We start from the raw sequence: 27882 nt of genomic DNA, 5'->3' as shown, positions 1-27882 counted from the left end.
TTCTGTTAAGGGCTGAGCACTTGACCCTGGGCATTTGGGTTTGGGAATCTGTGCCTCAGGACAGACCGAAAAGATGATCTTAGGCTCTCTAAAGAACCCAGCACAAGTCATTTAACCCTCTTGCCTTGCCTCCCTTCCTTCAAAAAGAAAAAAAGGAACCCAGGGCCAGAGCTAGGTTTGTTTGTGCTTGGGGCATCTCTCATCTCCTGCTTTCTTAATTTGTAACCTCCACTGTCTCTGATCTTTTCCCTCTCTGATCTGTGTTTCTTCTGTCCTATTTGATATTAGTCTCCTCCCCCTGTTGTATCTATCCCTGACCTTTACAGCTGTCCCAGTGACACTGCTAGTTATTCTACTGCCTGAGTCTTTGTCTTTAAATGAATGAATGAATCAATCACCCAGGATATGTTTAGGTAACACTGACTTGGTGAAAGGCCAGCAGAACCTAAACAAAGCTGGTCATCAGAGGCAAAAAGGTCCATCTAGTGTCTCTGGCATTGACTGAATAGTTTCTAGGGAGGCAGATTTATAAACTGTTGGAGCTAAAGAGCACTTCAGAAATTGCCTAGTTCAACCTCTTCTCTATAGATGAGGAAATGGACACTCAGAGAGATAATGTGACTTACCTAAGGTTATATAGTGAATTAGCATCACATTTGGAACTGGAACCCAGTAGGTCCTGAGGGCTAGTCCAGGGCTTTCTGCCACGTTTCCTCTTACTAAAATATGCACAGTCACTTCTGGTTTTACCTGCTTTATGGCAAGGCATGGGGAATATGGGAAGCACTTTCTCAACAGCAGTTCATTATTATTTTTTTCAATTATTTATTTTCTATCTTTCCTACCTCCTTTACCCTTTTGGAAAAGGAAGGAAGGAAGGAGAGGGAGGAGGGAGAAAAAAGGAAGGAAGAAGAGAGGGAAGAAAGGAGAGAGGGAAAGAAGGGAAGGATGGAAGGGAGGAAAAAAAGGGAGAGAGGGAAGGAAGGAAGAAGGAAGGAAACACCTTTGCCACAAATATGCTTATTAAAAAAAATTCCCACATTAGCCATATCAAAAAGCATGTGTATTCCACATCTTGAGTCCGTGACTTCTCTCTTAGGAGGTCGATAGCATTTATCATTACTGGGTCCCCTGGAATCATGATTGGTCATTGCATTGATCAGAGTTCTTAAGGCTTTCAAAATGTTTGTCTTTACAGTGGGTTGTTATCGTATAAATTATTCTCTTAGTTCTTACCTCACTCTGTATCAGTTCATGCCTTCCCAGGTTTCTCTGAAACAGTTTCTTTCATCATTTCTCATGGAAAAATAGTATTCCATTACATTCATAGATGATAATTTGTATAGTCAAACCCTCAATTTTCCAATTCTGTTCCACTATAAAGAGCTGCTATGAATATATTCGTCCATATGGGCCCTTTGCTGTTTCTTTCATCTTTTCAGGATTTAGGCCTAGTACTGGTAGCAGCTGGTCAAGGGTATGCATGGTTTTGTGACTTTGGGGGCATAGCTCTTAATTATCTTTCACACTAGTTATATCAATTCATAGCTCCACCAAATGTGCCTGTTGACCCTCTGTCTTTTTTCCTTTTTGGTAATCTAGTGGGTAGGAGCTAGAACCTCAGAATTACTTATATTTGTATATCTATAATTATTAGAAATTTGGAGCACTTTAAAATATAATTATTTAAGGCTTGGGTTTCTAAGAACAGTCCATTCTAAGGACACTTTTGAGATCTTGGGAAAAAAAATTCTCTGGTGTAGTAGAGAGAGCATTTTAAGAATGTTAGAAATGAAAGAGACCTTTCAGATTGTCTAGTATGATGATTAGCCAGGAAAGACTCAGCTGCTCTGATCAATGCAATGAACCAAGACAATTCCAAAAGACTCATAATGAAAAATGCCACCCACCTCCAGACAGAACTGATGAACTGAGTGCAAACTGAAGTATAATTTTTTTATTTTCTTTTTCTTGCTTTTTTTTATAAGATGGTTAATATGGAAATGTTTTGCATGATTTCACATGTATAATTAATATCATTATTTACCTTCTCAATGGGTAGAGGAAGGGCTGGAGGAAATTTAGAACTCAAAATTAAAAATAAATGAATATTGAAAATAAAAAATATTTTTTAAAAAAGATCCTCTAGTATAATACCCTCATTTTGCAAATGAGGAAATGAAGGCTGAGAGAGGAAATGGGAGTAACTTATCCAAAGGCATTCATTAAATTGATCAGAGGCAGAACTACAACCCAATTATCAGGACTTACAGTCCAGTGTAGCATTATCTACTTTTTCATTGTTTTTTTTTTTTCCTTTCTCCCCTACCAGACTATGTACTCCTTGAGGTGAGAGTTTATCCTTTTAATCTCTATTATCTGCCACAATGCGGAGAACAAGGGGCTGCTCTTAGTAGGCATGCAAGAAATCCTGTTTACTGGCTGATAGGTTGGGTGGGTCTAAGCTATGGAGGGCCTGGGAAGCCAGGCAGAGGCTACTCGGCCTGGGAAGCCAGGCAGAGGCTACTCTGCCTGGTTTCTTAATCTTCTTGGCTCTTGTCCACTGTACGGCTTTAACTACATTAGAAATAATTTGGTTTCTTTGGCTCCATCCGGCAGGCTAACCTTGGAGATCAGCCTTCCCTCACTGGCCTGGTTGGCCAGATCATCACCATGGCAGATGTCAACCAGGATGGAAAAGTGTCTCTTGCAGAAGCCAAGTCCATCTGGGCCCTGCTGCAGCTCAATGAGTTTCTACTCATGCTCTCTCTGCATGAGAAAGAGCATACATCCAAACTCCTAGGACACTGTGGGGATCTATACCTCACGGAGAAGATCCCCCATAGCTCCTTGTATGGCACTGAGGTGCCTCCCTTTCTGAGGCCGCTGCTGCCCTCTGCCATCCACAGGATCATCCAGCAGTGGTTTGCACCAGCTTGGCCTCGAAGGGCCAAGATTGCCATTGGTCTCTTGGAATTTGTGGAGGAGGTCTTTCATGGCACCTATGGGGTCTTCTACATCTGTGAGACCAGTTCTGCCAACGTGGGCTACAATGCCAAGTATGACTTTAAAATGGCTGACCTGGGGAAGGTGGCCCCGGAGGCAGCAGTACGGGCCTTTCTCAAAGGCCGCCACTGTGAGCAGAACGCTGACTGCACTTATGGCCAGGACTGCATGGCTCCATGTGATAGGCTCATGAAGCAATGTAAGAGTGACCTGATCCAACCCAACCTAGCTAAAGTGTGTGGGTTGCTGAAGGATTACCTGCTGTCAGGCACTCCTGCAGACCTCAAGGATGAGCTCCAAAAGGAGCTCCAGATATGTATGACTCTGAGTGGCCTGGCCAGCCAGATGGAGGTGCACCATTCGTTAGTGCTCAGTAACCTCAAGACCTTGCTCTGGAAAAAGATATCCAATACCAAATATTCCTGAAGGGATAAGGGCTTGTTCTAGTCACAGCCCACCTCTGCTGTCCTTTGTGGGTGAAATCTCATTACCACAAAGGGTTCTGTAGGACAAACATTTCCACATCCCAGTGGATAGCCCATGGTAACAGAGCTCTGTTGCTTGGCTATAACGAAATCTATGCCACAAGTAGATTAAGTGCTTTCTCTAATGTTTATCCACACCATTAGCTACTTTCTATCAGGAAAGGTTTTGGTTATCCACTGTTAGGAGAGAAGACCAAACTCTTGTCTTTTCTTTCGTTCTGTTGTCCAAATAGCAGTTGTTATTTCCACAACTGTGGCAAGCACCTAACGAAACTCATCCAAACTCCCCAAACACAATTTGAAACAAAACTAGAGTTTGAGAACCTAAAAAACCAGAAGGAAGGGATGGGATATGTGAACTTTCTTACCCCCACCTCATCCTCTCCTTTCTGGTTCTGAATACAAAACATTTGCCACATGCTAGAGGTCAGCTTTCATCTCCAGCTCCAGAAGACATTGATTTTTAACAAAAATTGAATAAAAACAGTTAGGACCCCTTCTCGGCCCTCTATTCACAAAAATGCATTATTTATCTGTCTCTGCTTCCCCCTCTTCTCCTTTACTAGAGAAAGCTCTCCACCAATAGGAGGTTTTCATAAGTTATAACACCTTTTCATCCATGGAAAAATGTACCTGTAATCCCTACAAGATTATTACCCCAAGCTGTTCAGATACTGAGGTCAATGGTGTGAGAACTTGGCAACCATAGCTAAAAGGCTGGTGTAGGAAGTAGAAATCAACTGTGCAGAGGAATTAGTCTTAACTGTGCAATCTTTCCTCATTAAGGAAGGATCTGTATTAGTATAGACCAAGGGAACCATAATTCTGTTTTTACAAAAAAAATTTTTTTGTTGAATACCGATGTAAATAAATAGCTTTTATGTGACTGCCACTGGTATATCTGAGCTGCTACCACTGTTTGGGACAATTGCTCCTAGGGTTTTTCTTGGGGATGTCACTGTTCTTTTAATCACTGTGGGTAAGCTGTCTTATCCAGAGGTACCTGACATGCCATAATGGCATTCCCTTCCACCTAGTTTTCCTTGTTTTGGGTCATTCAGGGGACTCATGTGGGTTGGAGCGTTAAGTTGTAACTTTAGGACCCCAGTGTCTTCCCCATTCCATCCCAGTACCTTATTGTTGGCAAACACTTTCCCTCAACTGGGCAACTCTCTTCAGCTCCCCTTGCTTGACTCGTTTGCCCAGTCTTTGGGAAAGGTTAACTAGGTACCTCCAAATCCGTCCAGGGTTCTCTGAAAAATCTGAATTGGGTACATCTGTAGTCTCTTGTTGTGGTAGTTTCAGCCATCACTAAATGGGGCTTATAGATACAACTGACGTCCAAGCAACTTGGTGTATCCTCAAAAGGAGAGGGAACCTTCCTAACAGTCATGTTTGGAGGTGAGGATGTTTGGGGAAGGGATGGGAGTTCACCAAGTTTTGCATGAAGATACAGAATAGAAACTTTTTCCCATTAGCTAGGAGGATTAATAATAATAAAGTCCTTTTTACATCACTCAAGATATTATACAAATTTAAATCTTGATTTTAAAATGATTAGATCCATTCATCTCAACTGCAGTGACCTATAGGGAGACTGATGGCCTCTACCTACTCCTTGTACAATAATGTAGAATCAGAGTTGAATACAAAGCAACATTATAGATTTGAGCCAGTCTCCCTTCCCCCCATTTTTGGTACTTTTTCTCCTTTGCTTCCTTAATGCTTCCCCTGCCCCTCCCCTCCACCCTCCCCCCCCACTTCCTCTCCATTTGTGGAGCCTCCAGGTTCTCAAGGATGAGGAACCACACAGTGGCTATGCTTCTACATAAACAGCTTGCTGCAATGAGGCTGAGATACTACCATGGAAAGCTCTTTGAATGCACTCTAAGGTAAAGTCAGATGATTAAGGTAAAAAAATCTAAGTTAGGAGCTATTCAGATGGTGAACTTTCACTTTCCAAATTCTGCTAAGACCATTATTAAATATCTTCAGCATTATTTATGGGTTTTGTGTTAATGACAACTCCCATCTTAAATCTACTGGGTAGGAAGTAGAACCAGCTCCATTTAGAAAGACGAGCACTGGAAAAGTAACTGGCTCCTCTAGCAAGGAAGAAGAGTCCTACTCTGAGGGTGATCACCATCTGGGTGATGTTTCACAGACTAAAGATTTTCTAATAAAGCCTATGTGCTCAAAACAAGGGTGGAGGCCAGTGAAGGGGCCTGCAGAAGGCTGCCTTGGACAACATTAGACTGAATTGAAAAGGCTGGACTGAGACCATTGGTATAATCTCATTATTTCCCTCATCATGACTACTATGGCAATGTCTAAGGCACTGACAAGGAATCACTTCATTTGTCCAAGGAAAACTTGTATACAATAGACTAACAAACAAGAAAAAACAAAAAACCCCAAACTTGTTGGACTTAATACAGAACCCACTAGAGATATAGTGGAAAGCACTGGACTTGGGGTCCAAAGCTGTTGTTGAATTTTGCCTGCCCTGCCGCATTTGGGATTTTCTTGACAAAGATACTAGAATAGTTTGCCATTAACTTCTCCAGTTTATTTTACAGATGAGGAACTGAGGGCAAACGGGTGAAGTGACTTGCCCAAGGTCACACAGCCAGTGAGTGTCTGAAGCAGGGTTTGAACCCATGAAAATGCTTCCTGCTTCCAAACCTAGTGTTCTAATCATTGTACCACTTAGTTACCTGGGCTCCAAAGACAAGTTCAAAACTCATATCTGCTGCTTACTATGTGTGACTTTGAAGAAGACACTTAATCTTGCTGGGTAGTGGGTTTCCTTATCTGTAATGAGCTCTAAAATCTGAACGAATATTCATTCTAGTAGTGATAACTATTAAACAGTTTCTACATTTTGGGCCCTGCAGGGCTCCACCCTTAGTTGATCTAATTTGAGGGCAGTTAGGTGTGAAGTGGATAGAATAAGGGGCCCAAAAATCAGGATGACATGAGTACAAATGTAACCTCACAGACTTACTAAGCTGTGTGACCCTGGACAAGTCAGTTATTCCTGTTTGCCTCAGTTTCCTTATCTGTAAAAGGAGCTAGAAAAGGAAATGGCAAACCATGCCAGTATCTTTGCCAAGAAAACCTCAAATGGCATCACAAAGAGTAGGACGCAAGTGAAATTGAATGACAGTCTCCTCTGAAAACCTGCAATCTACATGTGATCCATAGTCACACCTCCCCCCCAACAAATACACATTATATGCAAAAACATATTACAATACTTGGATAGTAAGATGATCCGTGCTCTGGGTGAAAATTTGGGTCTTAAAATATTCTCTGATTCTGTAGTCTCATCTTTCTCTGAACTGAGAAAGCATTCATTAGGTAATTTTTTTTTGGACTTTTAACTACTAGTTAATGTAAAATTTATGAGCCAGGAATACTAAATACATATATGTACACATACGTGGTGACAAAACTTTTTCCTTTTCCCACCCTTCTAATGGTCCTTCAAGGACACAATTTTAGTAAGCCATACTCAAGTCATTCCATGATGACGTTTATTTTATTTTTCGCTTCTATTTGGTAAACTGTGTTTAACTCCTTTCCCAATAAGATACATACAGATACAATCGTGGGAGAGGTGTGAGGACTATCCCCACCCCACGGAGCAAGCTGTTTGTTCCGTACTGACTCAATTCATCAAATTGTAAAGATAATTTAAAGCAAGATGCAAAGGACCAATTTACTCTACAGTTTTGCCAACTTTAAAATATAAATGCTTCTTCCTTGGAGGAAAAATACACTAAACACATTTCTTCCATTTTCTTTAATACTTTAAACCTAAAATCACAAGAACTAGCTTTTTTTTAAAAAAAAATTTAAAAGCTTCAAAGTACTTCTTGGAAATTTCAATACAATTCAAATATAAAAACTCATTAGCTATCTATTATGTTGAATGCTGGTCAGTCCAAAATTCTGCTTATCATACATCTGGTTGGTTACCCGCACTCAAAGGATTAGAAAAGTAGGCTGAGATACAGTACAAGAGAAGTACAATCCTAGCAGAATAATGGCTTCTTTAAAGCAGATGGGGATATGCATAACTTCTCTCTGTAATTGGCTATCTCATGGCACTAGGCTACGGATATTGTGTACACTCAGCTCACAAATACCTAACAAATACCAATGATCACTTTATGTAACTCAGACACTTAACTGTGACCAATCACTTTTGCAAGTGAGGATGCAGATTAGGAGGAAATTAGCGCTTTTTTGTGTTTTTTTTTTAGAGAAATTCTTATCACTTCCATCCTTCGTATAAATATAGAATACCAGACATGCAACTGCATGGGCTCTTGGGGAACGTAACAGGATTGCCTTTCTGCAAGCTTGTAAGAATTGAATCAAAAGCAAAAACAGCATCTCCCCAAAGTCATCATTGTACTTAGTCATCTTTGGGATATGAAATGTAACAGTATCCTCAAGGTCACCTTCAGCCCACTGGTCTATCAATTTCCTTAGGTTTGTCAACTGGGGATGGAGGATTCTTTTATGATTTCATGGCACTGTGCCAAAGTCTCCCCACCCCTAAACTCTCAAATTCCTTTGCAGACATTTCTGAAAACATTTCCAGAGGCCACATTTCCTCCAGACTCTCAAGGTTCCACTTGTAACAGAATTCCTAGCATAAGCAACATTAAAAATGGTATCTTTTATGCTGTAACAAGATGGAAAGTCTGCCTGACTGCCTTCATAATTTATCAGTGAACCCCAGGGAATCTTGTAGGTAATAACACTCCACATTCTAAATAATGCCCTAGTCTGTAGGTTTAATTAATGAGAGTATGTGGCAGATAAAAAGTTGGCTGCACAATAGTGGAGTATTCTGGGACCCACAGGCAGCAGTAGCCAACCACCCCTAAAGAGCCCATTGCTCTTTCTTGGCCTAGGGCTGCTATAAATGAGCAATACTGTGTATTTGGCCTGGTGAGAGGCACCAATGACTAGTGAGGTAATGAATTGAGGGGAAAAGGCCACCTAGAACTTCCAATGGCTCACCTTCTATCCTAGATTGTGCAAAGAACTCAAAATGGCTATGGAATTCTCCTGACACAAGGCTAGGTCAGAGGAACAAAGTGGATTCCTGGTGTGGGTGGAAGAACTGGAGATCTCATTGCAACCGGGTAGAAAAGATGGTAGGGGAGTCTGGGAAACTGAGACAGGTCCAAGTTTATTATTTTAAGGGTAAACAAAAACTGGTTATCTGGGTGAATGGGATGGTGAAAAAAGCATAGCACACATAAGTAATTGAGAATTAGGATACAACTTGTGGGACAGCAGGTTGTCAAGGGTTTGGGCATCACAGGGGACATGGGGACCATGAAATAATGAATCTGAGATCTTAAACAATGTAATGAACTTGTTTCCCTTCAGATGTCAGTTTCCAGATTTGGGGACTGGTAGGGTAAGGGTATCTTATCCTTAAAAGATCTGACCCTTATGAGGTCATACAGCCCCTTCATAGGTCAAAGGAGATTGTTTGTGCAATGTGGACAGGTGGTCCTTTCTGATGGAATCTCCTAATAGTCTGTAGGTCTTCCAAGGCCCAATCCAGTTTTAAGCCTTATATACTGTGTGGAAAACCCTGAGAGATCTCACCCTAGTAAATCAATGGGGGTACCTGGGTTCATGCAGAATTTTGATTGTTCTTCCTGGTATAAAGCCACTGTTTTCTCTGAGAGCTCTGAATCTGGAAGTAATAGCTCCAAGGAGGGTCATCCTTCTGGATAAATAGCCTATCTCACCCCAATCTGCCTCCTGGTGGAACATTTCTGAGAGCTTCAATGAACTTGGCCTGAGTTTCCCTGATCTGATGAAGATTTCTCAGGTAAGCAGGAATTTCTATGGGCCACCCTAACTTGTCCTGTAGTAGGTCCTAATCAATCTCTTTCCACAGATGGAAATAGAAGTTTGTTGTTCCATCATTTCAACTCTTCATAATCCCATTTGGGGTTTTCTTGGCAGCTACTACAGTGGTTTGCCATTTCCTTCTCCAGTTCATTTTTACAGATGAAGAAACTGAAGCAAAAAGGGTTACATAGCTTGAAAGTGAGGCTAGATTTGAACTCAAAATGAGGTTTCTTGACTCTGTGGTATGCTTCAAAAATTCATTTGGCTCATCATGGGTTTTTGGGAAGTGACTTCCAATAGGTAAGTTACATAGATGAATTTTGATGGACTCTTAAAAAATCTAAGTATCTTTCAAGGGGCTCATCAGATCAGTTATTTTCTTTTGCAGTCTGCCCCTTAGGTCTTTTTTCATTTCAAAGGAGCCATCCTCAGGTAACTGGAAAGTGGGATTCTCCAAGATATTAAAAAACACTATATCCCTGGATGTGCCCAGGAAGACCTAATTAAATTTCTCTTTAATCTGGGGTAACCTATATGTGGGAGCATAGGACTGGTGGAACTGATGGGGTTGTACTCAATCATCTAATGTAGCACAGGATCCAATAGGACAAGACACTGAAACACCAGAGGGATTGGTTACCCTTAGTATGTAGTCTCATACTGGGTACCAAGTTAATATTTAATAGTCACAGGAGGGTTGAGGGGAGAAAAGGAGGAAGATTTGCTGGACTAGCTGCACTGAACAGATTGCAACTTGCTACCAGGATCCTTGGGTGATTAGTTTCAGAGGACTACTCATTTGCAAATAAGGTCAGTTAGGCTATTTTAAAACTGCCCAAGGTAGCCCCCCAGTCAAGGAGTCAGTCTCCTAGCTGCCTGGTTACCCAGAGTTGTTAGTCCTGGGGTGACTTGACTATGTCCCCCTCCTTGAATCCCAGGGCACTCATTGCCTTTTTGCTGATGGATGCAGGTTGTTTCAGCCTGCCTTTGTCTGTCTTGTAGACTCATTCACCATTTTGGGTCTCAGTGGTTCCTTGCTTTGACCATGAGGTACCCTTCTGACACCATGTCATCAGCAGAAAATGGACTCAAAACATTAAAGTTTTAGAAAACAAGTTTATTAGGTACCCCCTCCCCAGCAGAGGGGAGAGCCGAAGTTGGGGACCAGCTCCCCCAATCAGTTGGAGTTTTATATTATAGACATTTTAAGTGGGAAAATCAAAAAACTGAGTTGGCACATAGGCCCATCCAAATATGGCATGCTAAACATTAAAGGCAAATATAATTCCATTGGCACTTCAAAAAATTATTGGGAAATCCTTTATAGTACTTGTAGAGCAAAGCCTTCCTCTTCTAGTTCTGCACTTATCACAGGCCCTCATTCCAAAAGGTTCTTTAGCTGCAAGAACAAAATCATAATTATGCCTTGTGTCTTGTAAACAGGTAAATGTGCAGCACCTTAGAAAGATTTGGATTCTCCAATCACCAGGAATCTGATCTTATATGGTCTCAAAGAATTTGAGCACTTAAGCAGTCAATCTGCAGTTTGGTTAAAAACAGTAGCACTATATTCACTAGGCCCTGAGGGAATGTAATTTTGCAAACAGTGGCCTGTTTCATCAGCATTAAAAAATGTACTCAGGAGACAGAGCAGAGCCTGTTTAGCAACTAAATATACAAAAATTTAATTAAAACCACCACCACCATCAAAAACCCAAACACTCCAGAAATATACTTTTTTGCTCTGGGCCAAATCTTTAGCTTCCAGTGGAGCTTCCTGATGCCACCGTGAAGTTTCAAAACATGCAAGTCATTCATCAGAAAGCACACAAGGTTCATCAACTGCATTCTCATGATATTCTTTGGCCTTCACACTCAGTCAGTGACAGGGGCTCCCTGAGAGCTTTAACAAAAACCATTCCAGCTGTTCTAAATGAGGTGTGTGCAGTGTATAGCAAATCAAGTAACATTTCTTAAGTGCCTGCTATGTGCCAGGCACCATGCTAAGCATTAGGCAGCAAAGCATCTAATAACTTTATTTCACTCAGAACTAATCAACTATTTGAACAGCTGTACTTTCTGAGCCTTGATATCATGTGTTTTGGATACTCTTGCATCAAGATATTCCTATTCTCATCCCTTTCTTAGGAGTATGCAATTACCTATTTTCTCCTTTAATGTGTCAACACAACTTATTTCCCCATCTTGGGCTTTTTTCCTGGTATCTTGGATATCACAATGAGAATATGACATAATAAAGAATTGTTTTATTTTATGATAGCTCTCAGAATACCTAGGTCCCGAATAACTTTAGGATAAAGGTTCTGATTACTACTAAAAATTTATTGATGAAGTGTTGAATACAACTTTCAACTATTTAGAGGTTCTAAACACAGTGTGCTTTACTACCGAAGTGGGGGCAGAAGGCAGAATGATTCTGCAAATTGGAAAATAGAATGCCTCAGAAAACAATCTATTAATGTAGAGTAACTATTAAAAAGCCCCAAAATACTCAAGCTCTCATTCTCCTGAAGAGATACAAGCATATACAAAAATGTCAAGCCTATCACCATGAGCTTTGCTAAAGTCATCCATGAAATAGCCCAACTGGTACTCTAACCTACATGACAATTTGATTGCTATCCAAGCTGTCATTTCCTTGACAGGGTAGAAAGGGTCTCCAGAGGTCTGGGATACAATACTTTGGATAAAGGTGGCAAAAAAAATTAAAAAAATCATGTCACTTAGGACAGAACCTGGCTCCAGGGGCTAAAAATAGATGCAAGTCTACTGACAATGCAGAGTCCTATTTAGAAACTAATCAGAGATCATCTAGGTCACTTCTCTTCTATTTGTCCTGGACACATAGTATTCTCTTCACTGTAATATTCCATTTCAGGGGTATTGCTGACTGGTTTACCCTCTCTACCTATACTGAAGAGGCCCATTGACAAAAGACTGGGAATTATCACTCACCTCTGAGTTACCCAGAGGGGCATGTACTGCTTGATTTCCAAGTTTCCACAGCCCCTGTCACCTCAAGTCTGGAATTTAATAGTCTAAATAAGCAAAAACAGACAAGGTATTTGGGCTATTTTTATCACAGCTAACACAAAATTAAAATCATAAAATCAAATTTAGTTTTATTTTGACCTTTTTTCTTTGTGCATTTGAATGTTTGCTTACTGATGGTTTTAAAAAGGATTTAGTAGCTGATAGGAGAAATACTACAGGGGACATCTGACTTTGTATTAGTTGTATGTATTCGAAGTCTCCTTTGGTCTTAATCACCACACAGGACTGTTGTGGGTTAATAATATATGTACAATGTTTACATTTGTAAAGTGGCAGAAATGTAAGCTGGGAACAGCCAAAAGACTGAAATTCTCACTACGACTCATTAAAAGAACAATACATTTCTAGGGAACCAAGTTTAGGTTTGGGTGAGAAAATGTTCAGGCAACAAATACTTAAAGATTTCTATTTTACTGGATCTAGTTCTTAACAACAAACTCAATATGCAATCTATACAATAGCTACTTTGTAAACTATGCTTGGAAAATGTTACACCAGGCAGTCAACATCATCCTTTTATCATACAAAGGTATGTGGAAGTTTAGAAGAAAAAAAATAAATCTAACATCTCCCAACAATTTAAGTGGAGAACTAGTATGCTGTAAAATAATGAAACATGCACTAAGGGGAAAGTCTTAACTTTTTTTATGGGGAAAACAGTATAACCCTTCCCCGTCTACCTCACAGGGCAATTTTGGAAGACCAATGAAAATGACATATAGAACAACTCTGCAAACTAGTACACAAACATAAGACAGTGGACCACAAGGGATATCTTGATTATATAAATATCTGTCTGTATAAAGTCATAAAATCCTCCTCCCAACCTCCATTGTCTGTGTGCTGGCTTCTTAAGAACCACAATTTTCTTAGTTCTCTCTTAAGAAGCTATTATTAGGTAATGCCTCTGGCCAACTAAATGACTCATTTTCCAGCCAGTTACCTACTTGGCTAATGATACCTCTGGTCATAATAATGCCCACTTAATGAGAAAATTCCCCGTCAATAAAATTCACAGAAGCCTCTTTTGGTCACCTCACAGCTGAGGCTTCCCATAGCAATTACAGGACATTCAAAAGTCCTAAGAGTAGTTTAAAGATATTAAAGCTTAAAACTTTAGAGACACCCAGTGGAGTCACAATATTGGTGAATTCTTCTCTTAAATAGAACAAAGGGCTTGGTCTTTGGTTCCTGGATAAGTGAGAGCTACTGTCAACAAAAACAAAGTACCTGATAAATCCCTTCCATACAATCAATACCTTAGTTTTCTAAGAATGTTTATTTCTCTGCTCAAGTAACCATTTTCTTTTGCATGTAAAAAGTCACTCTATAATCTTGTACTTTTTAAATTATGAATAAAATCTATCCTTCTGTTAACTGTTAACATGTATTATCATCTATAAAGCTATATAGCTAAACCCAACTCTTAACTGACATAGCCATTAGTCACACGTATTCATGCCTTACCAAATACTTAGCTAAATGTGGACAAAGGTAGGTCTTTTATTTCAGATTTTGTCCAAGTTCAGAAAGTCACATTCATAACAATTGCTATTCCAGTTTAATGAATACTTTCCTCCAAAACAAAAAGCTCCAACTTGGGAGCTAGGGCGCTACTGAGACAAACTCTGGTTTGGGTATGAGGAATGTTTATGTTAAGAGCATTTTATGTAGGAAATGTATTCAAATACAGCATATCTCCTACCTATGCTATATTTTGCTGGATGCCAAATATAGCTTATTTCTCCCTGACTCAATATAACTACTGAGAATTTTACATGGCAGGCAGTACTTGGGAAAGACAACTTGTGATGGTTAAATAGCCAGCAATAATTTCTGGTTTCTTCTCTTAAAACAAAAACTCCACACGAGAAAACTATTAGGTATTTGACAAGTTTATGCTTCCTAAGTGTAGTTGCAAATACAGTATCCTGATGCATAAAGGTAAGACTAACTGAAACCTAAAATAGTTTAGCTAAGTGCTGTGGGAAAACCTTTTATTGTATTATCTGAACCTAGTCCCGCATGGCTGAGAAAACAGATCTGTTGCTTAGAGACCAGATTCATTTAATGCTTAACTCAGGACCTAGGTTATGTTGACAAGAAATCCAGTCAGATCTGAAGACTGATACAAGTGAGGAGTTTTTTCCCATTATACATCTCAAGCAACCCACAAATATGTCTTTTATCTGGCACCTGTTTCCCTGCTGGCCAACTGGCTCCAGTTTCTTTGAATGCTATATAAAGTATTATTTACAGACACATGGAGGTAGTGGACTACCTTTTTTTTTTGGCTCTACCCTCTGCTGAATAGCTTAAAACTTCTTTGTAAATTATTTCAGTTTAGAAATATTTTGTTCCCAGCTTACAGCATTTATTGTAATTTCCAAGTTTTGCGAGCCACTCTAAACAATCAAATTAATGTCCTTTACTGGTCTTGTTTTCCTGGCAATAGACAGACACCTTGTTGGATATAAAAACACACCTGACTGACCATCATTTATGAGAAGGAAAAATTCAGAACATCAGCCTAGTGGCTTAGGGTGTTGGAATCTGACAATGGAGCCTAAATAAGTTTCAGTCAAACAGGTTACTCAGGCCCCAAAGACCTAAGACCTGCATTCGTAAGCTGCTTTTACTATCCAAATTCCCCACACTGGCAAATTGTACCCCTGAATCAGACTCCTAAGTGAATTTTATTGATTTGTCTAGTTTCTGAAACAAAACCTTTAAAGGCAATTTTACTGCATAAATGAGTTAATCTTTAGCTACGAAAATTCAAATAACCAGAATCATTTTTGTCCTAAGAATCACTTTGCTTATGGGATTTAACTATAGTAACAAGCAAGTGTAGAAAGACAGAGGTTCTCTATCACCACTGACATCCCTTTGTTTAATTGGAAAAACCAACACACAATACAAAGAAAAACTATGAGGCTATTAATCATTCTAAGTGCTCACAAATTTAAGAACACTGAGCGTAGACGTAGCCTTTTGCTCTCTGCCACCTCATTACAAATAGGACACAGCAGTCATATCTGTAATGCCTCGAGGGGCAGAACAATTGGCTTTCACACTGTACTCACCTATGCCTGACGCCTGAAGCACTGATCCCATGGATGGTGTGCTGACAAACAGCAAGAAATCCAACCTAAACAAAAGCCACATGGGCTTCACTTTGGCACTGTCAACAAAACAAGTCAGATATGCACATTAGCCACCTACATTCCACAAAAGGGAAAAATGAAATTGTTTTTAAAAAGACTCTTTAGCCTTGTCTGGGAAGCCACAAAGCTTAATTCTAGTAGGTCAAGCCTTTTCATATCATCATGACAATACTTTCATAAAGGAATGTTTTGATCTCTATCCCAACTTTCTATAGATGTACTGAAGGGATGTTCCTCATCATCAAATCAATAAAAATGCACCTGGAAGTCTTCCTTGTCAACATCTCACTATCAACAATCCAATCTGACATACCTGTGATCCAAATGACTCTAGATGTTGAGTTAATCTAGTGGGGGACACAACAAGTTACAAGACCTAAATAAAAGTTTAGTCCCAAATGTCCAAATGATTTAAATAACTCTGTGCTAAACAATGAGGATAGGAAGCTACTGCACTAGTCTTTGTGTCCTAGCATATAACCAATGCCTCGCATGGCAGGTGATACTCATTTAACAATAGTTCATGAGAAAGGGCACTGAGTAAATGTCAAACTCCATATAGATTATACTTTCTATATGATGCCAGTTTGCTTACTAATGCAAATTCAACACCTCATTCTCACTAGATGAACTGCATCTGCCCAATTTTTGTTTTGGAAGTAATGTAGTCAAGGCCACCAGGATCAGGGATGCATAAGTATATTTTTTAGAAAGCATCTATAATTGGGAAACACAGAAAAATGTAAGGCAATCAACCATTCTTAGTGCTCACAGATTTCTGAACACTGAGCGTAGAAAAAGCCAGTTCCTCTTTGCTACCTAAGGACACAGGTACAGCCCAACACTGCAGCAGCAGCAGCTGTATCTGTAATGGTACCGGCAGCATTTTTCATTATTAGCAATAATCCAGGATTTGTTATTTGGAAAAATACTAACACTTGTGACCTCAGTACTTTTCCAAATGGGCAATATTATCAAATACAATAACAATGCTATAGTTTACACATCCTCCTTTGAACCTTGAATTTGAGAGATAGCAACATAAACTGGCTTACAACACAAATCTTTATCCAGATGGAATCCCCATGCCATTTCCGCTCTCCATTTAGGCACATCTGCTCAAGTATGGCTTGTTTCTTTCATTTCCTCTTGCCAAAAAAGCCATGAAAACAGTTTGTTAAAATTTTAGCACAATGAGAACCTGAAAGAGTTGAAAAGTCAAGTTGCAAGAGGATTCAAGTTATCAATAAAACACAAGAAAATGCCAAAATATTTCACCAAGTGTCAGGCTATTAATCATTCTGAGTGCTCACTGGGTCAGAGCACTGAGCGTAGACATAGTCTCTTTCTCTTTGCCACCTAATGACACAAATGAGGCACAGCAGCCTCAATTGTAACGCCTCTAGGGGCAATTTATGGTCGCCATTAAGACAGGAAGTTTCTCTTCTCTGTATATGGTTGCAGTTCTGATAAGGATCCTACAATGTGTCTTGAACTATAATGTTCATTTGCTTGTCTCAGCAAAAACTCCAGCACCAATTTGTAAACCCACTCAACTCGCAAAGCTGATCTCCAGGATCTCTCTAATGGACACCAAGTACATACAAATCTTAAACTTCTTGCAGTTTGAGAAGGTTAAGGGGGAATGGAAGGGGAAAGAGTGTAAGTCAGATTAATCTGTTACAACCTCTTGATGCTGATCTCATGAATTAAATATCAAGATTCAAGGGTCTAATAAACTTACACAGTCTAGAGAAATCAAATTTTTGGAACCTATTAATGATTGAGATAGTTTATAGGACTCCTGAACTTACTTGCCTCACTTCCCTGAGGGCACATTCTGTGGATCCATGGCTTTCCCATTCCACTAGAGAAAGGAGGAAAATCAAGCAAATCGGTAAGTTAGTCTCACTAAGAGATATGATAAAGAATTGTGCATCAGTATGATATAAAAAAAGCATTTCACACTATCTCCAAGTTCTCATTCATTAATATACACTAAAAGCAAAATAAATGTATTAACATCTTATGCCCATTTCAGCAAGACCTGCAACAGAATCAATCAGTCAAGGCATCTGATTTTGTAGGATCAAATTTAGAGCTAGAATGGATGTCAGAAGTCACATTTTCCAACTGCATCATCTCACAAACGAACAAACTGAAGCTAGGTTTAAAAAAGTGATTTCTCCAATGTCATATTGTGAAAAAGCTGCAGAGTTGAAGTTTGAATACAAATCTTTTGACTGAAAAAGCTTTAGTATAGAAATTTCAAAACTAAAATTTTTGATATTTAATAAAAGCAATCCCATCACTCCATGTTAGAAGTAATTAACTGTATTCCAGACACTGTAGATACAAATTAACTGAATTCCTAACTGAAAAAAGTTTACATTTTTAGGGGACTCCCTTCTTTTTACTCCATACTCATTAGGTCTTCTGGATTCAATAATTGTTGAAGTTCAGTTGATTCAGCTGTGCCTTACTCTTCAAGACCACTGGAACCACACTGCCACTGGAGTTTTCTTGGCAAAGATACTGGAGTGGTTTGCCATATTTTCTTCTCCAGTGGATTAAAGGAGAGGTTAAATCACTTGCCCAGGGTCACAGTGACTGTGCCCATATTTGAACTCAGGTCTTGCCAACTCTAGGCCCCTGGCTGTACCTGCTGTGCCACCTAATTGCCTATTCACATGGATAAAAAAGTCATTTAACCTATCTTATCTCAGTTTCCTCATTTGTGAAATAGAGATGATAATAATCGGAGTAGTGAGGATCAAATGAGAAATCTCGGAAAAGCACTTTGCTGTCAAATCTGGATCGTGTCTAGGAAATATATATATATATACATATATACAGGCTGCTGGCTTTTGTAAAGGAAAACTCTAATTTCATGAGATCTGGTTATTACATAAATAATTATCACCATCGAGCTGTTACAGTCCCTTCATTTGTTAAACTGAGATATGTGTAAAACGTTTTGCAAACCTTAAAGCATCGTATAAACGCTAACCATCCTTACTGCATAGGGATGGGAGAATACGTAGTGATAAAGTCATACAAATATTGTATTCGGTTATTATTGTAAGCAAGTGCTGCCATCTAGAGCTAGAAACAGTTAAAGCTAGCAACGTCACAAACGAAATGAAAAAACCTCAATTCCTTCAGTCGAGTGTGGAGAGAAAGCGGGATTTAGATTGTTACGAAACTAAAGCACGATGGAGAAAATATAAAAACATGAAAAGGAAAACGGAAGCCTAAAGGATTAACAAGATCACCGAGTTCTTAGCTGCTTCCCCCAAGTAAAGAAACCCTGCTGTGAGTCCTCCGGGGCAAGCTTGGGAACGCACCAGGGGGCCAAATCTGGACAAGCGAGACGAGGGCACCACAAGCTGGTCCTTAACTAACTTAGCTTTACAGCTTCCTATCATTTCACTAAAAATGCCACGACTGGGTGGGGTAGGGCGCGACAGGGGTTAAGGACAAAATTCTAGGTTGACCCTGGTGCCCCTAACTCCCGACCGGCCAAGGAGGAAATGGAGGGCCGGGCACGTGGCGGAAGCCCGGGAGCAGGAAAAACACTTCCAAGAGATCGGGGGTGTTACATATCAAGGCAAATGCGAGGAAACGATTCGGAGAAAGTGGACTGTAAGTGGGTCCGGGCCCGGGGAAGGGGGGTAGGCAGGGCGGCGCCTCAGCCCAGGGGAGGCTAGGCCGTTCACCTTACCGATAAGGCCGCAGCAGCCGCTTCATTCGTTCAGAGAGGACGGGACCGTCCACGCCACCGCCTTTTATAGCCCCTACGGCGGCCTGCATGGGACACAGCAGCAAACGCACGCGCATTCCGCGCTCTCCGCTGCTCCGCCCCTCGCCACCCTGTTCCCCTAGAGCGCCTGCGCAGTCCTAGTATCGCTGCTTGCCTAGTTTGCCCGGGATTCCGCCGAGACTAGTCCGCGAGAAACAGGTGAGCCGCGTCTGAGGTTCTTCCTCGTCTTTCTGTCTGAAGGCAGTTATAGCAAGCCTGCATTATGGAATGTGCCGTCCTTGGGGACAGATGAGAACCTGGAAGCCCTGGACTTTTAAATAAGCAAAATCTTTCCGGACATTTAGGCTTACCTAGCGTTTTTTATGGACTAAATATTTTATGGGTGTTTCATTTTTGTTGGGTCGTTTCAGTCATGTCGGACTCCGTGACCCCGTCTGGAGTTTTGGCAAAGATACTGGAGAGGTTTGCCATTCACTGGACAGATGGGACACTGAGGCCAACAGACCCACCGCTAGTAAGTGTCTGAGGCCGGATCTGAACTCACGAAGATGGTCTTCCTGAGTCCAGGCCCGGCGCGCCCCCTAGCGGCCCACATTCGTCCTGTCCCCTTACTTATCTTACGTATTAAATAATGCCGTTTGCCATTTTGTTCTTTCATTTCCACGGCAAGAGTCGTCCTTCTTGGTAGAAAAAAAAACTGAAATAGGAATCGGGCAGTTCTGCCTTCTCTACAATCCCTTATCCTTTACTTGTTTCTCCTTTTCCAGTAATATAGTTAAAAAAACAGAACGAACCCATTTTGTTGTCCTCAGCTTTACCAGTTTCAGCCCACTCAACTTTAGCATCCCTGAGAGTTTAAAATTTTTTTAATGGACTTTTTTTTTTACACCACCTTCATTTCCTAATGTACTCATCCTGTTTTCTCCTGGAGAACTATCAGTTATAATAAAAAAATTTAAAAAATCAGAAAAAAATTCTGCAAAAGTAACAAATACAACAAAGTCTGACGTTATATACCGCACTTCACACTCTAGCAATAATATTCCATTATGTTGATTTTCCATGATTTGACGATTCCCCAGTGGATCAGCATCTCATCATTTCCTTTGCCACTACAAGTGCCATTAAATATTCTGACACATAGAAGATCTTTCTATCACTGACATTGAAGTCTAGTTTATGCCTGGCAGGTGTGCTGGACAAAGGGCATGGTCATTTTGGTCACCTTCTTAGCATAATTCTAAATTGTTCTCAGAATGGTTGGACTAATTCACTGTTCCACCAACAGTGGAACAGGAGTATCCTGCCTTTCTACAACGTTACCAATATTAACTATTCCCATCTTTTGTCTTTGCCAATTTGCTAGTCATGAGGTAAATATCAGAACTGCTTCATTTTACATTTCTCTTGTGATTTGTAGTACTCTTTCATGTAGTTATTATCTTAAAATTGTTCGTAACCTTTGACCACTAGCCCATTTGAAAATGGATCTTGATATATGTTAGTTTCCTATGAATTGGATGTCATTCTTATCAGAAATACTTGATAAAAAGCTCTTGCCTAATCATTTCCTGTTTTATAACAGTTGTACTAATTTTGTCGATACAAATGGTTTTCAATTCCATGTAACTAAGATAATCTATTTTGTCTTTTGTGATCATCTCTATCACTTGTTTAAGAATTCTAGCCAGGGCTGTGGAACATATCTGATTTGGGTCCAATTTTTTTTTTTTTTTACAATATGGACCATTCATCAAACCATGTTTTATAGTATACAGTGTAAGAGTTGAACTAAACCAAATTTCTGTCAAACTGCTTTCTGGTTTTCCCATTAATTCCTATCCCAGTAGCTGTTTTCCACATTGTTTTCCCAGGACCATGCCGTGCTCATATTCATCTTATCTGCCACTGCTTTCATCTTCTATACATTTCTTTTTAAATCTAAGCTGTTGAGGTCCCTGTGCATCCACTGGTCTTTTCAGGTAACTCCTATTTTCCCTCCTCATTGTAATTGTTTCCTTTTGTCTTCAGAATTATGAGTATCACCTAACACCTTAGAGTTGACTTTTCCTAAAGACTTTGAGCCAAAGAGAGTGGTTACTTCCCCTTATTTCAACCTCAGGAAACACTGCCTCCTTGTTAGTGAGAATAAAAGCCAGTATTAAAATTCCTTTTTTTGAAGGATCAAATTATCATTGAGGCAAATGAAGCACTTAACTACTCTTCTTTTGATAGAACACTGACAGCTGTGTGGATAACTGAAGTTCTTCTGAAGATGTCTAGATAACTGATGTCTTCCACAACTATTATGTCATATTTCTGTGCCAGACTTGTAATGTTTCCCAAACTCATCTGTTTCCACTTTCAATTCAGCAGACTATTCTGTGATAAAAATCACTCTATTCTTGCTACACTGATCTCCATGTAAATACTTTCCATCTATGCTACTCCCCTCTGGTTCCTCAATTTTCTCATGTAGACCACTAATATGTATTATTGAGATCCTCAAAGCACATGTTATTCTCTGGCTTTCCCCCAGCTGAATTTATTCAGCTTATCTCTTCCATTGTCATAATTTAAAATGAGTCTTATATCCCCTCAACAGTGAGTCCAACATAACTATAGGAGATATTGTCATTATACTGCAATATGTACTAGATGAAGAATTAGAAATCTGCGTTCTAATCCTGGCTCTGTCATTATTCATCTGTTATCTGACCTTGAATAAGTCATTCTTTCACCTGGACTTCAGCTTCCTTTTCTGTAAAATGAATGTAATACCATTTCCCCAAGCTAGCTCAAAGGGTTATTAGGAGGATCAAATGAGATAATGAATATGAAAACACTACAAAAAATATGAAATTACATTTAAGGATAAAACAATGACTATTATTAGATAGCAAAAATATTTTCCTTCTTTTTCAGCTTAGTGTACACGGATAGGAGAGAATTTTGGTTTTAAGAACTAGGAGATAGTCAGGTCCAGTTTTTATTTTGGTAGAAGTCAGGTGACCTTTTACAAAACTTGGCTTTTTCAGTCCATCACAGTCTACGTTCTTGAGCAGGGCCTGGGGGCTGCTGATATGTGTCTCCGGTCTTGTCAGCCATCTGTTTGCTCTGCTGGCTATAGAGGAATTCCATTTGCTTCCTCTTTGCCTTAGCTCGTTTGATGGTTGTTCCAAAGAGATGGCAGAAGAGTTTGATAGAGTCAGGGGAATCGTCATTTCCAGGGATGGGGTATGAAATGAGGCATGGGTTGCAGTTTGTGTCCACAATGCCCACAGTAGGGATGTTCATCTTGGCAGCATCCCTCACAGCCACATGTGGCTCAAAGACATTGTTCAAGGTATGGAAGAATATTATCAGATCTGGGAGACGGACCTCAGGGCCAAACTGGACAGGGGCATTGGTCAGCAAGCCCCCTTTAAAATATCTGGTGTGGGCATACTCTCCACAGTCCACTGCCAATTTTTCTATTAGGTGGGTGAACTGCCGGTTCCGGCTCACGAACAAAATAATTCCTTTCCGATAGGCTAAGTGGGCAGTAAAGTTCAGAGCCAGCTGGAGATGCTTGACCGTTTGGTCCAAGTCAATGATGTCTTGCTCTAGGCGGGTCCCAAAGATGTATGGTTCCATAAACCTGTACAAGGCATACCATTTAAACATAAAGTATATAGAGTCAACTCTCAATCCCAGCAGCAGCCAATATTTATTAAGTACTAACTATGTGGCTTCTAGGGCAGCTAGGTGGTATAGCAGGTAAGAGTACTGGGCTTGGAGTCAGAAGACCAGAGATCAAATCAGACCTTAGACGCTAACTAGCTGTGTGATTTTGAGCAAGTCACTTAACTTGTTTGCCTCAGGTTTTTTTCCCCTCATTTTAAAAATGCATTATATTAATTTCTAGGCGGTTTAGTAAAGACACCAAATATGAGAGATGAATACTTAGAAGAAGAGGTGTATGGATCTCAACCTCCAGCCATGTCTGCTGGAGATGAGCCCATGACTCCTAAACTAGCCTTTCTGAGAAGGGAGTCAGTTTTGCTCTTTACGATATAGTTCCATTGTCATTCACAACAGCTAGGGATACATCAACAGTCTCACAAAATAAAAAAGAATTCAGGCTACCTCTGAAGGTGGAGAAAAAACCATAATCCAACCCAGTCCCATGAAAGGATCAAAAACAATTCTTCTCTTATGGGGGCATTATCAGGGCAAGAATTCACCTAGAAAGTGCTACTCCCCCTACCCCTTGCATTTCACAGGGGCCACACTAGGGAAAAACAGTCTATTTCCAGAAACATGGAGTTTGAAAATGAGTGAGGGTACGCAATATGCCAAACACAGAAATAAAAGTAAAAGTAACAGTGCTTGACCTTCAGAAGCTTACAGGGTGAGGGAAGACATGCACAAAATAATAATAACAAAAGCTAAAATTTACATAGTGCTTACTATTTGTCTGGCACTGTGCTATGCACTTTAAAATTCTTTTATTTGATTTTCATTACTACAGGGACATAGGTGCTATTATTATTCCCATTTTACAAATGAAGAAACAGAAGCAAACAGAGCTTAAGTGACTTACCCAGCACTTTATCTACTGAATCATCAAGCAAAAGAAATAACCACAATAGAAAACAGTATATAAGTGCTCAATGAGTAAAACAGATGCTTTATAAACACCTACTGAACTAATCTGGAAAAACCTGGAAAATTACTACAAATGATTAAACCTGAGACTCTAAAAGTACTTCTTGAAATCCCACCTACATTCACTTGCTATGGCTTTTTTATATTGGGAACACAGCAAAGAAGGCTGAGCATACCTGTGACGACAACCTTTTTTATGTCCTAAATGTACTCTGGCATCAAAAAGAGTTTTGAGGGAAAACAGTTCCTTTACATTAAAGAAATCAGAGTGTTTGAGGGGTTCAGTCAAAATCTTGTCACTGAGATCTAGAGGAAGAAAAATGAACACTGGTGAATTTTAAAATATACGAAACAGAGTTGTTTACTACACTAACATCGATTTTTGAAAATTGACAAGAGCATCCTCTTTCAGAACCACCCTTTGGAAGGAAGATACGGCAGGCATTTGACTTCATGGTTTAATCAGAAAGTTCCTTGCTTACCTCTAACACAAACTCCCTGTATGACTTTGGTCTGCTTTATTTGCCATAGTCTCATAGAGGATTTCTTAAGCTTTTATCAATTCTAATTCCTATGATCCCATGTTTTCTAAAACAGGATATCCCACTCCTCTGAAAATACCTCACTGTACCTAAAGAGCATAAATCAATAACCTATTTCAGGAAAACTAATGGCTGGATTTGGAATCTGTCACAAATTAACTGTCTGATTTAAGGCTAATCCCTTCCCTTTCTAGGTTTCAGTTTACTCAGTAAAATGCAGGAATACATCAACTCCAAGATTCCTTCCAGTTCTAAGTTTTATGATGGCACCGTAGAAAGGGCAATGACGATGGAACTGATTCTCAGAAAATTTGAGTTCAAAATCTGGCCTTGCTACTTACTAGCATTACGACTTTAGGTAATTTAGAGAAGTGTATGTGGTATAATGGAAAGAAGACTAGAAGTGGAGCTGGAAGACTTGGTTCAAGTCTGAGCTCTGTAAATTACTACCTGTGACTCTTGGCAAATCATGTTCACTTTCTGTGCCTCAGTTTCCTCATCCATAAAGGGGAAGGGAAGGGGGAAAGCATTTACAGAGTGTTTACTCATGTGATCCTCAAAACAACCCTGTGAAGTGGATGCCGTTATTATCTTCGTTTTGTGGATGGGGAAACATAGGCATTTGGAGATTAAGTGACTTGCTCAGGGTCACAGAGCTAGTAAGGCCAGACTGGAACTCAAGTGGTTCCTGACTCCAGGCCTACGCTCTATTTACTCTAACACCTAGCTGCCTAAAAGCCTGTGTGCCAGGCACTGTGTTCAATGCTAGAAAGTGCCCACTGGCATGGAGATGGAAGTACTCCACTTAGAATTACAGATCTATATGGAACTTAGATGGAAATGAGGGGAAGAGGGGACTTCCCAAGCATCACCGGCCAGCTGGGATGGGTCCAGGACTGAGATCCCAGACAAGGCATCTAAGAACACCCAACCCCCTCACTGCCCACGGGCATGCATGCAGCAAGCAGCAGAGCGGAGTTCAAGTGCAGGGCGGTGACACCCACTGTGCGGCCACTGGGGGCATCCCTCCTTCCCTCCCTCCTCAAGAAGAAGGGGGTTCCTACGGAGGGCTCCCGTTTTCCTGCTTACCCGGGACATTCCCACCGTTATCCTCCCGTTGGACGATGGCTGCGGCGGGAACGCTTCCGTGCATCCGAAGGCCGAGCCGGGAAGCCCGTGGCGAGGCCTTGCCAAGGACGTCCAGCCAAGGAAACCTGGGCAGACTGCCTGGGGAAGGAACAGGGGGCTGGCTTCCAGATCCGGACCTCCTGGACCCGTGGGCCGTCTGACCGAGCCTACGGGGCCCTGCTCAGAATGGCGTGTTTAAATACGCGAGACACACCCAAAATCATGCTGAAGTACAGTTGTGAAAAGGACGAAACCCCTGGGTTAAGAACCGCTGGTCTCTAATTAATCAGGGTCCCGCGGTCCCCCCAGCCCCAAGCCCTTCTCCCCTCCCCCTCGTCCCCAGGACCTGCCTGTCCTCCTCCCGGCTTCTCTCCTCCCGTTTCCCCTCCCGCTTCGCCCTCCTTTCCCTTCTTTCTCCCGTCTCCTCGCCGAGTCCTCCCCTCCCCCTCTCCGTTCTCCCTCCTGCCTGGTCCCCCCGCCCCCGCCCGCTTCTCCCCCAGCTCCCCAAGGCCGGGCCCTCCGGCGGCGCTGTGCACGGAGGGCCCGGGCCACAGCAGAGTGGTTCGCGCCGCTCTGTCTATTCGCTCACCCGCCCGGAGCAGCGACAGCGGGGCCGGAGCCGGAGCCATGCCGCTCCACCAGTCCTGCGTCGCCGCAGAGGAACAGCGTGGCGCTAGCTGGCCCGGAGAGAGGGCCCCTTCCCTCGGCCGCGTTCCCGACAGCGCCACCTGCAGCTCAGGCGGAACCAGTGCAGGCTCCCACACCGAGGAGGGAGGGGAGTGTCCCCAAATGATACATGTAAATAAATGTATTTATACAGGGTAATGTAACAGTGATACATATTATCTAACACAACATAATTATGTATTATAAAATAGAACGTAGTTTCATACAATTTACATTTATATGTGAAATGAAGATTAAAACCTTTTTCTTAACACTTTGCTGTAAAAGCACCCGCTTCCGTCCTTCACTCTGAGCTAGCTATCTCTGCCAATGGAAAGTAAATAATTTTTCTATGGTAGAAGGTATAGTTCCTTGAAAGCAGAGATTTTTCACTTTTTTCCCCTCCTCCCTGTCTCACCCGGCCTCTCTTTCCTCTCCCTACCTCCCCCTTCTCCTTCCCTCTTCTCCACTCCCCCCATGCCCACCTCCATCCAGCCCTACAGCCTTCCTTGCACAGAATGCTCTTACTGAAGGCTTACTGATTGGTGATATCAACGAAGTGCAGAGGGATTCCAGACCGGGATCTCATTTCTATTAGGGTCCTGCTTAAATTCAGATGTGAGAGGCTCCCAGCGGATATCAGTTTTACCTGAAGGACCACGGAGGGAGGAGGAGCCCAGGACTGAGAGGCAAGGGGGTCATTTAGGTGTTTCTTCCCATCATCTTCAAAGCCTTATCTCCCCCCTTCCCAAAGAAAGATTATTGGCTGATTAGAGGATGTCAGCATCTCCTTTCTCCCTTTATTAGATACTTTGTTTAACAGAAGATGCTTGTTTGAGTTAAGTTGATCCAAGAGTTAGACTGATGTTAACAGGCCTCTATTAAGCATTTACTATGTGCCAGGCCCTGTGGGCTAAGCACTAGGGATACCAAAAAAAAAAAAAAGTGAAAAGCAGGCCCTGGACTCAAGAAGTTCACATTCTAATCTGAGAGGCAATATGCAAACATCTGTGTACAAACCAGATGTATTCAAGGAGATCATATCAAAGGGAAGGCACTAGCACTGAAGGGGACTGGAAGGAAGGAAACATAATGTGCCAGACACTGTACTAAAGACTTTTTGCAGAAGATGGAATTTCACTGGATCTTTGAAGGAAGCTGGGGAAGCAAAGAAGTAGTGCATTTCAGCCAGTGAAAAAGTAGGGACCCAAGAGTGTCTTCTAGGAGAAACAGCTAGGAAGCCAGTGTCTTCAGATCATAGAGTATGTGGAAGGTAGCAAGGTCTAAGAAGACTGGAAAGGTAGAAAAAAGCCAGGTTAAGAAGGGCTTTTAAAAACTAGAGGATTTTATATTTGATCCTGGAGGTAATAGGGAGCCATTTGACTTTATTGAGTAGGGGGAAAGGGGAAACCTCATTTGAATTGGTGATTTAGTCAGGTTTTAGGAAGATCACTTTGGCAGGTGAGTAGAAGATGGACTGGAGTGAGAAGGCAAAATATTTTTGCAAA

At 41.1% G+C, this 27882-nt stretch overlaps 2 protein-coding genes and 3 non-coding genes across 11 annotated transcripts in view; 1 reads left to right on the top strand and 4 right to left on the bottom strand.

Annotated features, from left to right (window-relative positions):
• DIPK1B (divergent protein kinase domain 1B) overlaps positions 1 to 4383 on the top strand; it is a 41965-nt gene extending 37582 nt beyond the window's left edge. Inside the window, exon 5 of the mRNA XM_072632917.1 lies at positions 2620 to 4383. Within this exon, the coding sequence (XP_072489018.1) occupies positions 2620 to 3432 (813 nt within the window). The 3' untranslated portion in view covers positions 3433 to 4383. The remainder of the gene's footprint in view (positions 1 to 2619) is intronic.
• Positions 4384 to 10479: 6096 nt separating this feature from the next.
• On the bottom strand, positions 10480 to 26932 carry MRPS2 (mitochondrial ribosomal protein S2). Of its 7 annotated transcripts, none has more exons than XM_072632918.1 (9): positions 26298 to 26932; positions 25670 to 25807; positions 24215 to 24344; positions 19350 to 23028; positions 17440 to 17492; positions 16681 to 16826; positions 15545 to 15642; positions 12360 to 12442; positions 10480 to 10782 (listed from the first exon to the last, which is right to left on the bottom strand). In XM_072632918.1, exons 1-4 carry the CDS (start codon positions 26335 to 26337, stop codon positions 22431 to 22433), a joined length of 906 nt encoding a protein of 301 aa, XP_072489019.1. In that variant the 5' UTR covers positions 26338 to 26932; the 3' UTR covers positions 10480 to 10782; positions 12360 to 12442; positions 15545 to 15642; positions 16681 to 16826; positions 17440 to 17492; positions 19350 to 22430. The 7 variants fall into 7 exon arrangements, with proteins under 7 accessions (XP_072489019.1, XP_072489020.1, XP_072489026.1 ...); XM_072632919.1 differs by having other exon boundaries at positions 17444 to 17492; XM_072632925.1 differs by having other exon boundaries at positions 25670 to 25803; positions 26298 to 26489.
• Positions 15386 to 15518, bottom strand: LOC140521868 (small nucleolar RNA SNORA43). Its single transcript, XR_011973147.1, has one exon. It is a non-coding gene; the product is annotated as a small nucleolar RNA SNORA43 (small nucleolar RNA).
• Positions 16364 to 16512, bottom strand: LOC140521867 (small nucleolar RNA SNORA43). Its single transcript, XR_011973146.1, has one exon. It is a non-coding gene; the product is annotated as a small nucleolar RNA SNORA43 (small nucleolar RNA).
• LOC140521870 (small nucleolar RNA SNORA17) lies at positions 16906 to 17038 on the bottom strand. Its single transcript, XR_011973149.1, has one exon. It is a non-coding gene; the product is annotated as a small nucleolar RNA SNORA17 (small nucleolar RNA).
• Positions 26933 to 27882: the final 950 nt, after the last annotated feature.

Source organism: Notamacropus eugenii, chromosome 1, assembly GCF_028372415.1.
Source record: "Notamacropus eugenii isolate mMacEug1 chromosome 1, mMacEug1.pri_v2, whole genome shotgun sequence".
Taxonomy (NCBI): domain Eukaryota; kingdom Metazoa; phylum Chordata; class Mammalia; order Diprotodontia; family Macropodidae; genus Notamacropus; species Notamacropus eugenii.
The sequence above is the reverse complement of the archived record's forward strand: the minus strand, read 5'-3'. Positions and strand labels throughout refer to the sequence as shown.